This window comes from Microtus ochrogaster, unplaced genomic scaffold (genome assembly GCF_000317375.1).
Source record: "Microtus ochrogaster isolate Prairie Vole_2 unplaced genomic scaffold, MicOch1.0 UNK31, whole genome shotgun sequence".
In the NCBI taxonomy this organism is placed as follows: Eukaryota; Metazoa; Chordata; class Mammalia; order Rodentia; family Cricetidae; genus Microtus; species Microtus ochrogaster.
In genome coordinates this window covers 2,093,241-2,109,323 of record NW_004949129.1, presented here as the reverse complement: position 1 = coordinate 2,109,323, position 16,083 = coordinate 2,093,241, and the positions used below count along the sequence as shown (strand labels likewise).

Sequence of the window (16,083 nt, the reverse complement as noted above, 5' to 3'; positions counted from 1 at the left end):
AAAACCAAAAAAAAAAAAAAAAAGATTCATCTGACAATTTTGGGGGAATTCAAACTTAAGAGAATTGTAAAACAGTAACTATCACACTATGGCTGGAGGCTGTCAACACTGTAATCTGTGCATGACCAAAGACCCTCTTGGTTGTCTGGTCTCTTGTCTCATGTCTCATATAGCCTCTTACTTTTCTTTACAGATGGCAGCAACAGGAATGGCCCCTGAAGAACTCGGGGACATCCGTCAGTTACCTTGCATCCAGAGCCTGTCAAACAGTCTCATCCACAATACTTGAAGTCAGGTATTGAAGTCTTAAGGACTTAAAGTCAGTCAGAAGCCACTAGCCTGATTTTACATGGAATAGCACCTCACTCATGGCCAGGGAAGTTTATTATCCTCTCCTGAGATCTCCAGAAGGGTTCCAGAGCTTTTTATTTGGCCTGTTCTGGGGTCCTGCCTTCTAGTTACTAAGTTCTCTTCCAGCTGGAATGGGTGAGCCCCTCCCTAGCAGCAGCAGTCACTTCATCCCTGTATTGAGATACTCCTTCTACAGTTGAGTGCCAACATTGTTACTGTCGGTCTCTTTTACCAACATTGTTATTCTGTTACTGTCAGTCTCTTTTTCTTTTTGTTTTTGTTTTTTGAGACAGGGTTTCTCTGTAGCTTTGGTGCCTGTCCCGGAACTACCTCTTGTAGACCAGGCTGGCCTCGAACTCCCAGAGATCCGCCTGCCTCTGCCTCCCGAGTGCTGGGATTAAAGGCGTGCGCCACCACTGCCCGGCTACTGTCAGTCTTTTTAGGATAGATATCTCACTTGCCTATACCCCTTCATACACTAAACACTTTTTTCTCAAAAAAAAAAAAAAACAACCTTTTTTTTGTTGTTGTTGTTTTCTATCTTTAAGTCAAGATAGGACAGTACTATCTCTTCTCATTCCTTCTAACCACCTTCATTACCTTCTTTCTAGGTTCAGTGGAAGATTCTACCTATCCAGATACTGCCTGAGGCACCCGAAGTAGAGGCCTGCAGCCTGCCTCCTCTGTCTTCACTACTCAGAACCAGCACCTCCACCTTCCTTCCCTGCTAGTAGGTTGTGCTGTTTCACCCACCTCTCAAATGATGACCTCTATCTGTCTCTCTCTCTTGTGTCTGTTTCTCTCCCTTCCTCCACCCCTCATATGAGATGGGTCTGTAGGTTCTACATTTAGCTTCTCAAGGAATTGTTCAGTGTCCCCACAAAGGGAAGCCATTTGTCACTCAGCTCTTTGTCTTAGTAATCTCCAAGTCTTAGTCTTTATAGGCCCCCTTCTAATGCCTGTCACTTTTTCTGTAACTAGAACCATTTCCTCATTTAGGAAGGGACCAGTAAACAGAGTCTTTGACTCTGGTGAAAAATGACCCAGTAACAAATACCCTTTCTCTTGGAAGCTGCAAGTCTGAAGGCCCACTGGGGAAAGTACCTAGATCTTTTGAGAGTATTTATCTAGTGTCTGTTCTTAGGACCAGCATCTTAGGCCAGGCAGTGGTGATACACACTTTTAATCCCAGCACTCAGGAGGCAGGGGCAGGTGGATCTCTGAATTTGAGTCTAGCCTGGTCTGTAGAGCTAGTACTGGGACAATCAGGGCTATACAAAGAAACCCTGCCTCAAACAACAACAGCAGAAGGACCAGCATCTTACCCCACATACCTCAGGGAGTAAAAAAGGAATAACTGTAGGGTGGAATCAACCACTAGTGTTACTGTTTTAAAAGCAAGGGTGACCACTTTATTCTGGGGCCTATGGAGAGTTCTAAGGGGGTGAGAGCATCTTCCTGCCTCCTGGATGCTAGAGATGGCACTGCCTTATCCTTTTGACTCTCTGGCCCCTTTCTCGGAATTGTTTCCCTCACTTCTGCAACCCAGACAGCCAAAGCAACAGGCCTGGATAAGTGTCTAAGTCAGGTGCTACTTCCCCTGGGAGCATGTATGACAGAGTAAGAGAGATAAAGTAGATGTTAGGAAGCAGGAACTATCCCAGGAAGTAGTCAGGTAGCAGGAGCTATCCCAGGAAGTAGTCAGGTAGCAGGAGCTATCCCAGGAAGTAGTCAGGTAGCACATATACTAAATGTTTAGTTCCTTGATGTCATTAGCACCAGCACCTACCTCAAAGCAGTCTACCCAGTAGGGCAACTGCAGTTCTGATTTCTACCACACGAGGGCACTGTTGGCCAATTAAAACTCAAGTCCCTCCGAAACAGTTGAATGAGGGCTCTCTTTCCAGGGACAGGATCAGAACACTCCCTGAGAGCCAGAGAACCTGGACCAGAAGCCAGAAAAAATAACTACCACTTGTTACTTCTTTAAAATGAACGAAGGCCTATTCACTTGGCCCTTCAGGCCTGCTAATTGAGTAGGTGCCTAGCTGAACGTAGAATTTCCAGGTACTCTCTCTTTAAGGTAGGCCATTCCTGACTCCAGCTGTCAAACCCACTGCCTCCTTGCCCCAAAGATGTTGAGTTGCAGTCCAGGAGGGTGGGAATGGTTATATTGTAGAGGGGGAAAAGTTTTTTTACAAATATTCAAAGAAAAGTATCTTTGATAGTGAGAAAGCATTGAGAAACTGAACACTGAGAAAATGGGTTATCTCATCTCCCACATGACACCCTCTCCAACACAAATTTACAGAATTCGAGTCTAGTAGATCTTTGTATCTGATCAGACTAAGCACATCCAGGACTCCAGAGAGCTCTGAGCCAAAAATATATCAAAAACAGCATGAGGGGGACTGCTTTGGCGATGAGCCTCATGTCTACCCTATGCCGTGTCATGGCTCTGCTGGGCATGCCAAGTGACGTGGGCCCTATGGGACTGAGGACTCCACAGTTTACCCTCAGACGGCCTTCCAGAATGAACAGGCTTAGGGAAATGACAGAGGTCTTCCTCCTTCCCCCATGCCTGAAGGCCCCTCCCCAGGAGGACAGCTTGATTAAACAGTCGGTGCTGCTGGAATTACTGCACAGCTGGTGCTCCCCCCAGCACCCTGAGCAGAGCAGCAGTGCAGATTAAAATCTCCAATTAGCGTTAAAGTGAAGTGAGGAGGTGCGGAGGCTGCCAAGGCAGCCAGGCCAAAACCCTGAGTTGGCACCCTCGCTTCTACCTAATTCTGAACGCCACCCTTAGTCCTTCCTAACAGTGTCTAGTGTCTGTTAGACTTGTGTCGCTTGGGGCCAGAGGAGGACCTTGGGTTGGAAGCAGATACCTTGCCTGGCAAGATGCTAAGACTCCATAGGAAGGAAGAAAATGAGATCATCAATGACTGTCAAGGAGCTGCCCTATGCGCAGCCTACTAGGCAGCCAGGCCATGGTCACATGACGATGCTACTGCTGCTGTTTTTTGCTTAGAGAAAGAGCCAACAGGAAAGGCCTCTCTGAGTTTTTTATCTAAGGTACTCTGGGGCATGGTATTCACATGAGCATTCATCTGTGGATATATTTTATCCTATCTGATCCATCTGTTCCCATCCAAATTATGGCTTCTTCCTTCCTCTCTCCATACTTTTCCCAGCTTTCTTGTAGGCAGGAGTAGACATAGCCAAGCTCAAGAGCATCACCACGCCTTGACATCTGGGTCCCAGTCAGTTTCCCTTTATCCTCCTAGTTTGGGAAATATCTGAGGTATACCAAGATGAATCAGACCCTTCCCTCCCCTGAACATCTTATCCACACCAAAGATCCCTCTGCCATTTACACTTGTGCTCCTCGCCTATCAGATCCAGAAGCAGGGCAGTACAGCTAACCATATAATTGCCCTCTGCCCCTTTAAGAGAAGTGGAGGTGGTGGGTACCCAGATGACTTAACCTACTCACACCTCCAGAAATTAGACACCAGGGCATGGTGCCACCCTCCCAGACTGGCACATACTACCCTGGCAGAGGTTCAAGCACACACATACCCCATGTCATACTCCTACCCTATGTCTTCCTCTACTCCCTCTCTCCACATCTTTTTTTTTTTCTCTCAGCTCAAAGCACAGCTGAGCCTTAAAAGGGGGGTGAGGGTGGAAAGACCAAGCTGGGGCAGGAGGGTGTAGAGCGCCAATAGCACGTTTTCACCTGCCATTTAATTGGATGTATTTTTAATTAATGGGACCTCAGGGACCAACATGAGACAATCTGATCTCTGAATAGGGACAGGGGAGGGATTGGATAAGGGAGGAGGATTGGGCCACTGGGTGCGGTTACCAAGAACCCGGGCCCATCAATCACTGGCCACTTTGCGTTCTGGCATGGAGAACAGTGAGGTGGAGGAGGAGGGGAGGCACTGGGGAAAGGTGCCAGAATTTCCCCCCAACTGCCAGGACCTCCAAAAGAGATGGAATTGTGCTGATTGACTCAGGTCTGCAGCCTAAATTTATAGCCAAAATAGTAGGTAAGGCTGTTTTCTTGCTCCTACAGTTGAGTATAAGATTATGAAAGGGAAGTAGAGTTAAACTTAGAAGACCCTGAAGAGAGAGAATAAGAGCTAGGGACTGTAGACCTGGGACTGTGGTCAAGAAGAGAGTTTGGGGCCCATTCTGTACATTTCTATGGGAAATAAGTGCCATAGAGGTTACAGGCAAAACGGCAGGGTCTGAATCTAAGAGTCTTATTGTTGTAAGAAGGGAACTTGGAGCTCAACTTGCCTGACCCCCTTCATTGTACAGATATGGAATCCAAGACCCAGAGAGGAAGAACCAATGGAATCCTGCTCTAAAGTTGCTTTATGTTTTGGATTTGGAGAGTTCCTGGGAGCACAGGGCAAGAAAAAGTAGGTAGGTAAGGAGGGAAGAAAGCCAAACGAAAACTGTAAGCATGATGTTCTGTCCTCTGTGTGTCAAGTGACTCTTGTCACGGTCTCCTGAGTGCTGGAAGCAGTTTAGGAAGATCCAGCAGGTGCAGCTAATAAGGGAACATCCCCCTTTGTGCAGCCTGTTCCAGAGGACATTATCCATCTTTGCCTCCAGCCCCTCTCTATAGGATTTTGCCTTGTTTGTGGTGGCGCACGCCTTTAATCCTCCACTCAGGAGGCAGAGGCAGGCGGATCTCTGTGAGTTCAAGACCAGCCTGGTCTACAGAGCGAGTTCCAGGACAGGCTCCAAAGCTACACAGAGAAACCCTCGCTTGAAAAGCTAAAGAGAGAGAAAAAAAAGAAAGGAATTCATGCAGTATTCTGGCCTTAGAATCTTGGGCCCCTTCTGGCTCTTGTAGTGTTGATTTATCCTAAAGAGAAGGGCACATTTCCAGCTGTCTATATCCCCCATTCCGTTATTTCCTTCACTGCTCATATGCTAGGGCCAGGGAAAGAAGGGTGAATGGAGGTAAACAGAGGGCTTTCCTACCAAGTTGCCAAAGGTGGTATTCTCAGCATTCTTTTCTTTTCTCAAAATCTTCAGCATTTGTTGATCTGTGGAGGCTAAACTGGGCTGGAGGCAAGGATAGGATGCAGGGTTAGCAGGCAATACCAATAGAATTTGCCACACTCCCCAGCTCTCATTCTTAACTTCCTTCCATCCGTAGAACTGTTTTTGATAAGCTTAGTAATCTGTTTTTACAGTCAGGTCTTTGAGAAAAGCAGGATCTGATCTACCTTAGACTGTCAGAGGTGGTCATGGTCTGATACTTACAGACGGAGTGAGAGGCCCTCATATCTCCCTAGGATGATCTGATAAAAACCCTTCTAGACCCCTTCCTGCTTCCAAGGGCCTCAGGGTTGTCCATAGCTGGAAATTGTGACAAAGGCTGTGCCAAAGGCTGTCCTGTCAGGGAGATGAGGAAGAAGAGAATATAGGATGTCCACATTTTAGAACTGAGACCTAGGGCTGGAGAGATGGTTTAGCCATTAAAGGCTAGGCTCATGGGGGCTGAGGAGATGGATCAATGGTTAAGAGCACTGACTGGTCTTCCAGAGGTCCCAAGTTCAATTCCCAGCAGCCACATGGTGGCTCACAACCATCTATAATGAGATCTGGTTCTTCTGGTATGCAGGCAGAACACTGCATCATAATAATATACATAAGAATCATAATCATTTTTTTTTTAAAAAAAAGGCTAGGCTCACAACCAAAAATTTAAGAACTGAGACCTATAGTTCACCTGTGGGACTGGCTGCTCATTGTAGTTCAGGACATTCAAAGTGAATACTGTGTGGGGATAGGTAGCTCTTGACGGAGCTGTTGTTTCTAGTCTGGAACACAGAGCAGTGAAGATTAGCACACAACAAAGGAGGGAAGGTAGCTACTTTCTGTATACAAGCCTGCTACTCTCCTTTCTGCTCTTGGTAATTGGTTCACAGTGTACTGGCGGCATAGGGAAGTATTCACTCTACATTCTGGATGTTCTCTGAGGAATAGAGCTGCTCCAATTCTACCAGGTCTGCCATTTACTTCCAAGATTGTCCTGGGGTCTTAGATCTATTGCCTTAAGTCCATGACTAGAGCCTGCTCTGAAGTCCAGAATAAATTCAGGCTCTTTGTAGAAAAATACTTAGATAGGACATACATATGGTAGCAGTATCCAGAATTCCCTGTCTTCTAGAATAAGTCAGCATTGGCCTAGCATTTAGATTTTACTCTAATGAGGCCCCTTTCTTCCTTTTCCTTTCAGTTTTCCCATGGGTTTAGAGTAGATCTGGAAATCTGAACTTCTCACCCTGATATTATTATACAAACAGGGCGGTGGTGGTGCACGCCTTTAATCCCTGCACTCAGGAGGCAGAGACAGGTGGATCTCTGAGAGTTCAAGAACAGCCTGGTCTACAAGAGCTAGTTCCAGGACAGGCTCCAAAGCCACAGAGAAACCCTGTCTCAAAAAACCTAAAAAGAAAGAAAGAAAAGAAAAGAAAGAAAAAGAAAGGAAGGAAGGAAGGAAGGGAGAAAGAAAGAAAGAAAGCTATTATAACATTATAACAGATCTCCCTGTATCTTGCAGAGCCATAGACAGAAAGGAAAGCAGAGAAAGGCATTGACAGAGGTACCAGTGCTATGGTGCCAAAAAGAAACAACGGGCCAGAGATGAAGCCAGGAGGAGATGTCTGCTTCTGAAACAGCATACTTGTCCCATCTTCTTCCTTTTACATGCCGCTGAGGTGATAGGACCAAGTGTGCCAGCTCCCCTGGCTGGTGCGCCTGTTCCACTGTGCAGGCAGCCAGGACCCTGCCCTGCACAGAGCACATACTAGGGTCTCACACTCTGTTGCTCACTCATCTCTGTCTGTGTTGCAGATTCCTAAGGATGAAATAGAGGCTGTGGCCCTGTGGTAGGACTTTGGTGTGCACTGGGGATCACTGGATACATATTTGCCTGTCTGTAAGAGGGGGTGGAAGAAGGCTGCTGCATCTCAGCAGAGCTTGAGGTTCTGGTGACTCACAGTAATGGGGGTGGTTCATGAAAACAACAGAGGGGAAGGGGGATCAAGTCTGCTAGAGTTTTCTTTTGCCCCAGTCCTGCCCACTCTGAGCTCTATAGATGAAAAATCTCTCATCGAGATTAGGAGATGTCCCAGCTATGAAAGAAAGGGAGAGATGAGAAGGAAGTAAGCAGGAGATACTGAATTTTCCTAGTGAAGAAAGACTGAGACATCACCTGCCATCTCCACAGGCTACATGGAGAATATTTGACATCCGTTGTGGCAGGGCAGCCCAGAAATCCTGGGTTCCTTCCAAAAGAGAGGTTTTCCTGGCAAACAGCTATTACTATTGTTCCTCAGTAGCTGCCTATGACTTTGTATATCCAGCTAACATAAAACTTGGGGCAAGGGGGGAGGGGTGTTGTTTATTGGTTATTGAGACAATCTGATTATGGAGCTGGCCCAAGCCGGCCTCCAAAGTCTTCCAATGTGCTGTAACTATAAGCATGTACTACCATGCCTAATGCCAGAAATTTCTTTTTGAAGATTCTTTTATGTGCGTGGGTGTTTTGCCTGCATGTATGTCTGTATGTGAAATGTGTTTCTGGTGACTGTGCGGTGGTCAGAAGCGAGCAGCAGATTTTCTGGAACTGGAGTTACAGATGGTTGTGAGCTGCCTTGTGGGTGCTGGGAACTGAACCTGCATCTCTGCAAGAGCAGCAAATGCTCTTAACCACTCTGCCATCTCTTCAGCCACAATTTCTTAATAGAAAAACAAAAACAAAGCAAATACTACTACAAGGCCAGACCCAGGAAGGATTGCCACCTGTGCTTAGTGCTGTCCTCACGAGAACAGACAGGCACCTTGGACCAGAGAAGCATCTAGAGACACTGAGACTGCTGAGTAGGGTATTGGTACAGGCTGGGAAGTGACTGCAGCCACCGATGTTCAGAAGTGCTGGCGTTGTTCTCCCTCACTGCTCAGGTGTGCATCTCCATTCTCTCTCAGTCCGTGACTGGAATTGACAAAAAGAACAACAGAGATTAAATACTGGTATATCTAGGTACATGATAATAAACATCCTGACCTCTGGCCTCATAGAAGAGAGGCTTGGGCGGGTATTCTGTGATAGATTATGAGTTCTTGTTTGTCTTTTTCTGTTCCTTTTATTGTTGGAAGCTCTACTTTCTAACTAGAATGAGGGTGCTCTTCCCATCTGCTGGTGATCCAGAAATGACTTTGGTTTATCAAGGACAGATTAACTATTCTTCACGCAGGAAGATGAGGTCAGTTTTCCTCTTCCTCCTTCCTGGCAGTGTAAGGAGCGCTGGGACCCATTACTAAAGCTTAATTCTGACCTAAGCTATCGTATCATCTGGCCCTGGATATAAAGCTTGTACTATGAGGGGAGCCTAGATATACAGTGAGGTATGGGCAGGAGTGGGGGACTTTAGCCCCAGGAAAGATACCACATTCTCCTTGATCCTCTTCCTTCCCAAATCCCTTTCTTTACTCCCTTTCACCTCCCACTGGCCAGCTCAGTTCTTGGCCACCTGATTACCTCCGATCTGACCAGATATGATAAGTAGTTATCACTCCTTACACCTCCTTCCACTTCTTTCTTCACAGCTGAGAGATAGCTGAATTTGAATTGTTTCTACCACTGAATATCACAGGATCTGAATTATATTCCCAGCCTCTGCTGCCCAGCTTGACTCCACGACTGCCTTTGGATTGGGAAGCTCTCATCAGCCCCTGCAAGTATACCCAGGCCTAGACTGCTATGTTTGTGGCATCAAGACCCTGCTCTGGAGTAGAGAGCGACTTTAGAGGTGCAACTGGGGCCTTGGCCCTAAATGTGTGTATGCCTGTGCATTGGGCACACTGGTTTATTAGTGTTATTTCAGCATTGTGATGCAGAGAGAGTAAGTGTAACAGCTGCTCCTTGCTTGCAGTGTTTATTGTTACCTAGAGACAACCTCCTGGCTTTTTCCCAGATTCCCCCCCAAGCCCAGCCCCCTCCCTGCCCTGCCAACAATCCTGTTCTCTCCACACTGATGGGAAATTTATAGCTTGCCTATATCATACCATTAACTCTCTCCTGTCCATAGGGTATATGGGTCAAGGGAAACCAAAGTGGAGATTGGCATGCTTTGGGTCCAGAATGAAATAATGTATAAAGAACAGAGGGAGGAAGGAGAATTATTCTTCCATTCTATGTCCAATTTTAGGCCCCAGTTCTGCAATCCAAGTAGGTCTGACACTGCTTAGTTTCTGAGAACAGATGAGATCAGTCACATTTGCGGTGGTAGGGCCATAACCCAGTTGATCTCCTGGCTCTTGTATGAGAAGAAAAGAAGGAAGAGTTTTGGATCTGGTCTTGACATCCTAGAAGAGCTCCTCTGAACCTAGCCTTGGGATCTTGACATCTTCCTGCCAAAATTATTCTCTTTCCTGACCATCTCTTTAGTCCTTTATTGGGTTGTCTAAATTTGAGCAAATGCAGCAAGATAGTTTTGGAATGGAAGGGGAATACAGAGTGGCAGAATCCATAGCACCTCCTTCTTGTCTGAGCAAGGTAACTGGATGTCACATGGAGGCAGGAGGTTCTAGTTTGAGAAATGCTGGCTAGACCACCACAATGGAATTGATGTCAGACATGAAGCCTGCTGTGGAGCCTGTTGGGAAAACATTTACCTGCTAAGGTCCTAAGAGACTTCAGGCATTCTTGCAGCTGGCCTTCTTGATTTGATTGAAGTTCTCTTCTGCTTGTCTTTCATGGTCCATTTTCTTGAATTGCTCTTAGTTTGATACCTTCGGGTAGATCCAAGTGACTGAGAAGAGAGAAGTGCTCTCCCTATTCATAATCTCAGCAGAGACAGACAGAACCCCTGCCATCTACTTAGGACTTTTCATAGGGGAGAGCCATGTACCTATTCACCATCCACATGGAAGCAGAAGAGAGAGAAAATGATTTTAATGGAAAGGGTTGAATTAAGCATATGAAAAACTTACTCGTGAAATGAAATAGTTCTCTTCATACTCTGTCCTTCTGCCTATAATGAATTTGTCTGTGCCTACCCAAGGGACATTGAGTAACATGGTTCTTTTTCCAGATCTCCTTCACATAGATAGCCTCAGCACAGTTTCCCCATAGTGCAGTACTCTTTGAGACTTTGAAATGTTGTTTTAGGGTGGTTAGATTGCATTGCAGAGGCATTCCTGGGTTCTGGTACCAGCCATACTTCCCTAGTTTGAAATGCAAATGGCAGTAATCCCTTGAGAAGCCCACCTCCACATTCTTGGGTATGTCTTACATTTTTGTTCAAGTGCCTTTCTTTAACTGCAGTGATTAAAATCTCTTAATTCCATTGTTTCAGAACAAATTTTAAAAAATAAATGCAAATAAACTATGTTTTTCAAGATTGTGACAATTTCATCAGAGTGTATAAAGCCTAATTCTCAAAAGGTCTCAGTCAGCAGTATTTAATACATTCAATTATTATTGGTTTTTGTCTGTTTTATTTTTATGTGTATGGGTGTTCTGCTTGTTTGTCTGTGAACCATGACTCTACCTGGTACCCACAGACATAAGAAGCTGTCATCAGATCTCCTGGAACTGGAGATACAGATTTATTATAAGCTACCATGTGGATGCTAGGAGTCAATTCAGGTCCATCTCAAGAGTGATAAGTGCTCCTAATCCTGAGCCATCTCTCCAGCCCCAAATTCTACTGTCTTTATGAACTCGTAGACCTGACATTGCTTAAAGATTGCATGATTCCCTGAAGATTATTTCTATGTGTTTGTGTGTGTATACAAGCTTGGGAGATTGTCCAGACATTTCTTTATGATACGAAGGAAAGGTAGCAGTCCCCCTGTAGAGGAAGTAACCCTCTTTTCATTTTTCCTAATTTCTGTCCCTCTATAGTCAAGAGAAAAGCCACTGTTTCCAGACTATATCTAAGCTTCATTCAGGATAGATCTGAGAGCAGTAGCCAATAAGAAGTATAGCAACTAGCACTTATCAGGTATTTCAGTTTGTTAAATGTATTTATATACATTATCCTACTGTCTATCCACCAGGCATTTTACTGTGTGTATATTTTGTATATATATGTTTAAAGTCTATTGTATTACCTAGACTTACTGAAATATAAGGCTCACTTCCTATTGTTTGTTTTAAAGATCTACTTTGATTTATGTGTATGAGTATTTTCTTGCATGTCTGATGTCCACAGAGGCCAGAAGAAGGTGTTGGATCACCTGGAACTCAAGTTACAGATGATTTTGAGCTGCCATGTGGGTGCTGGGAAGCAAACCTGGGTCCTCTGCAAGAGCAAGTGCTTTTGCCAGATGTGGTGACCCACACATTTAATATCAGCATTTGAGAGGCAGAGGCAGAGGCAGGTGGATCTCTGTGAATTTGAGGAGAGCCTGGTCTACAAAGCAAATGTCAGGAGAGCTAGGGCTACAAAGAGAAACCTTGTCTAGAAAAACAAAATAATAAGAAACAAGTGCTTCTGATTGTTTGTTTTGACACAGGATTTCTCTGTATAGCCCTGGCTGTTCTGAAACTAGCTCTAGACCAGGCTGACCTCAAACACAGATATCCACCTGCCTCTGCCTCCTGAATAGGATTAAAGTCATGCCTAAGTTTAATCAATTAAAGCTTTCAGACTGAAGAGATGACTAAATGGTTAAGAGTACTTATTAACAAAATAATTGCCGGGCGGTGGTGGCGCATGCCTTTAATCCCAGCACTCGGGAGGCAGAGGCAGGCGGATCTCTGTGAGTTCGAGACCAGCCTGGTCTACAAGAGCTAGTTCCAGGACAGGCTCCAAAACCACAAAGAAACCCTGTCTCGAAAAACAAAAAAAAAATAATAATAATAATTTTATCTTGTGTATATGAATGTTTTAACTGCATGTATGTGTATGTATGTATGCCTTCAGGTATATGTAGAAGGTGTGGCAAAAGCTGACATTGGACCAGTGAATGCAGATCAACAACAGACAGACAAGGCAACCTGATACCATCAGGAAACTCCTTGAGGGGCTTCTCGCAGGCCCCCAAGCCAAAAGTGGCCCAGTCATTCTCAGTACCTGTGGAGGACATGTCTCACCAGGAAAATTAAATCCAGAGCTTTCTGTAAAGGACCATACTGTTTTAATGATGGCATAAACATGGAGGATTAATAAAGAAACTGCTTTGTGCCTGTTGATAGGGCAGAACATAGGTAGGTGGGGAAAATTAAATGGAATGCTGGGAGGAGGAAAGCAGAGTGAGACAGCCACCATGGAGCCACCAGAGACAGACATGCCAAATCTTTCCCGGTAAGCCACTACCAAGTGGTGATATACAGATTAATAAAAATGGGTTAAATCAAGATGTGAGAATTAGCCAATATGAGGCTAAAACTAATGGGCCAAGCAGTGATTTAATTAATATAATTTCTGTGTGGTTATTTCGGGGCTAAGGGAGCTGGGCGGCTGGGATGAACAAGCAGGCTCTTCTCCCTGCAACATGTATGTATGTACACTAAGTGTGCACCAGGTCCCCCTAGACACCAGAAGAGGTCGTTGGACCTCCTAGAACTGGAGTATTACAGGTGATTGTAAGCAGCCACTTGGATTCTGGAAACTGAACCTAGGTCTTTTTCAAGAGCAGTAAGTGTTCTTAATTGCTAAACAGTCTCTCCAACCCACATGGTCTTTTTTTTTTTTTCCATTAGCTGTAGATCAAAGCAGGACCTTACAAAGCATATACAAGCTCTCTTCTACTGAGTTACATGCCTAGCACTATGCAAGTTTTGAGAGTATCTCGCATAGTTCTGACTGGCCTTGAACTCTGTATGTAGCTGAAGGTGACCTTGAACTTTTTTGGGTGTCGGGTTGGGACTTGCACATGCTTGGTACATATGGAGATTAGAAGACAACTTGAGAGGCTAGGTTCTCTTCTTCCACCGTGTGGGTTTGGGACTGAACCAGGGTCTTGGGCTTGGCAACAAGCACCTTTACCGGATGAATCATCTTTTAGTATCTCCCTCCCTTTTTTGACACAGGATTTCAGGCATCCTGGGCTGGCTTCAAAACTCATTGTAGCCCAAGAAGACCCTAAACTGGTGATCCTCCTGCTTCTGCTTGCTGACTGTTGTTGGGCTTACAGGTGTGAGCATTTTTTAATTTATATGTTTGCACATGTACACACCACTGAATGCATATGGAGATTTGGGGGCAATTCTCTCTTTCTGGGAATTGAACTCAGGTTATCAGGCTTTGGAGGCAGGTGCTTTTGCTCACTGACCATCTCACCAACTCACCTTATATGTTTTTAGATTTTTTTGTGTTTGAGAGAGAGTTGGTCCAGACCCAGAAGAAAGAATTAGATCCGCAAGAGCTAGAATTACAGGTAGTTAGTCAGGCAGTGGTGATGCACACCTTTAATCTCAGCACTTGGGAGACAAAAGCTAGTGGATCTCTGTGAGTTCGAGGCCAGTCTGGTCTACAAGAGCTAGTTCCAGGGCTGGAGAGATGACTCAGAGGTTAAGAGCATTGCCTCTCTTCCTAGAGGTCCTGAGTTCAATTCCCAGCAACCACATGGTGGCTCACAACCATCTGTAATGGGGTCTGGTGCCCTCTTCTGGCCTGCACGCATACACACAGACAGAATATTGTATACATAATAAATAAATAAATAAATATTTTTAAAAAAGAGCTACATCCAGGACAAGCTTCAAAGCTACAGAGAAACCCTGTCTCAGCAAACAAAAAAATAAAAAATAAAAATAAAAAATTACAGGTAGTTGGAGCTACCCAACGTGGATGTCATCAGCTAAACTCAGATTCTCTAGAAGAGCAGCAAACAAACCACTGAGCTATCTTTCAACTCTTTATTATTTTCTTTTATTATTTTATGTATACTGGTGGTTTGCTTGAATGTATATATGTACACTATTTGTGTGCTTGGTGCCTCTGAAGGCCAGAAGAGGGCAATGGATTTCCTGGACCTGGAATTACAGATAATTGTGATTTGTCAAGTGGGTTCTGGGAATCCAAACCTGGTCCTCTGGAAAAGCAACAAGTTCTCTCAACCATTGAGCCATTTCTACAGTCCCCTGTTTATTTTATAATTATGTGTATACAGCTCTGTCTGATTGTAAGTGTATGTGCACATAAGTACAATTGCCTTGAGAGGTCCAAAGAGAGCACTGAATACCCTGAAGCTGGGTACCTGGCATGGGTGCTAGGAACCAAACTCAGATCTGCAGCAAGAACAAGTGGTCTTAACCGTTGCACCATCTTGTTAGCTCCACCCTATGCATTTTTAATAGTAGAGTTACTGGGCCAATGGATACAAATATCCACTCCCCAATGGTTATAACTATTTTACTGATGTACTTTAATGAGAATAATACTTATTACTAATCTCCCTTTTTTTCTATTGAGAATATTTTGTACTCTTTGTATCTGTGTGTATGTGTATGTTTTGAGACAAGGTCTGTGTGTGAGTCCTTGCTGCCCTGGAACTTTGTATATAGGCTGGCCTTAAGTTCACAGAGCTCCTCCTGCCTCTGCTTCCCAAGTGTTGGAATTAAAGATGTGCACCACTATGCCTGGCCTTAATCTTCCTCTTTTGAATTCTACAACGGAGGCATGTAGTGATATGAAGATAGGCCGCTTGTTGGATCCCGGCCACTCAGCCCGGAAATAACCACACACAGAAACTATATTATTTAAAACACTGCTTGGCCAATTACTTAAGTGTATTGCTAGCTAGCTCTTACATCTAGAATTAACCCATCTCCATTATTTTATATTTTACCACAATGCTCGTGGCCTACCAGCAAGGTTCCTGCATATGTCTCCAGCAGGGCTACATGGCTTCTCTTCCCACCTTCCTTCTCCCAGCATTCAGTTTAGTTTTCCCTGCCTACCTAACTTCTGCCCTATCAACAGGCCAAGTCCCTAAATTCTGCCCTATCCAGTTTCTTTATTCATTAACAGTAATCACAACATACAGAGGGAAATCTCACATCAGTGACACAAGAGTGAGTCACTATGGAGACGCTATCATAGCTAGATGATAGCTTGCTTGCATCTCTCCTTTTTTTTTTTAATATATGTGTTTTTTCTGAGATGGGGTTTGTAGTAGTCCTGTGTAGTTCTGGCTGTCCTGTAGACCAGGTTGGCCTTGAACTCAGAAATCCACCTGACTCTGCCTCCCAAGTTTTTTTTGTTTGTTGAGACAGGTTCTCCTGTAGCCCTGGCTACCTCAAACTTGTTGTGTAGTTGAAGATGACATTAACTTCTGATCCTCCTGCCTCTGCCTCCCAAGTACTGAAGTTAGAGGTGTGTTTCACCACATTTTGTATTTATAGATTTTTTAAATGGAATAATTTTAGATAGACATCCAGTTTAAGGAATAATACCAAGTTGGGCAGTGGTAGCACATTCCTTTAATCCCAGCACTTGGGAAGCAGAGGCAAGTGGATTTCTGTGAGTTCAAGGCCAGCCTGGACTACAGTGGTAGTTCCAGGACAGGCTCCAAAGATACAGCGATATTCCGCCTCGAAATCCAAAAAAAAAGGGAGAAGAAAAAGAGGAGGAGGAGGAGGAGGAAGAGGAGAAGAAGAAGAAGAAGAAGAAGAAGAAGAAGAAGAAGAAGAAGAAGAAGAAGAAGAAGAAGAAGAAGAAGAAGAAGAAGAAGAAGAAGAAAATA

The 16,083-nt window shown here is 44.6% G+C and overlaps 1 protein-coding gene across 8 annotated transcripts in view; it reads left to right on the top strand.

Annotated features, from left to right (window-relative positions):
- Cdk12 (cyclin dependent kinase 12) overlaps positions 1-11,600 on the top strand; it is a 78,428-nt gene extending 66,828 nt beyond the window's left edge. The window contains exons 15-19 of one of the 8 annotated variants that reach the window (XR_003378850.1): positions 194-295; positions 963-1,081; positions 4,681-4,788; positions 6,944-8,648; positions 8,992-11,600. Coding sequence is in view for 2 of the 8 variants with exons in the window: in XM_026789896.1 (XP_026645697.1) it covers positions 194-295; positions 963-1,014 (154 nt within the window). In the remaining 6 variants the exon portion in view is untranslated. Of the gene's footprint in view, positions 1-193; positions 296-962; positions 1,559-4,680; positions 5,068-6,943 lie in introns of those variants that run through there. The other 7 variants (XR_003378852.1, XR_003378851.1, XR_003378849.1 and 4 more) reach the window with 7 other exon arrangements.
- The last annotated feature ends 4,483 nt before the right edge of the window (positions 11,601-16,083 follow it).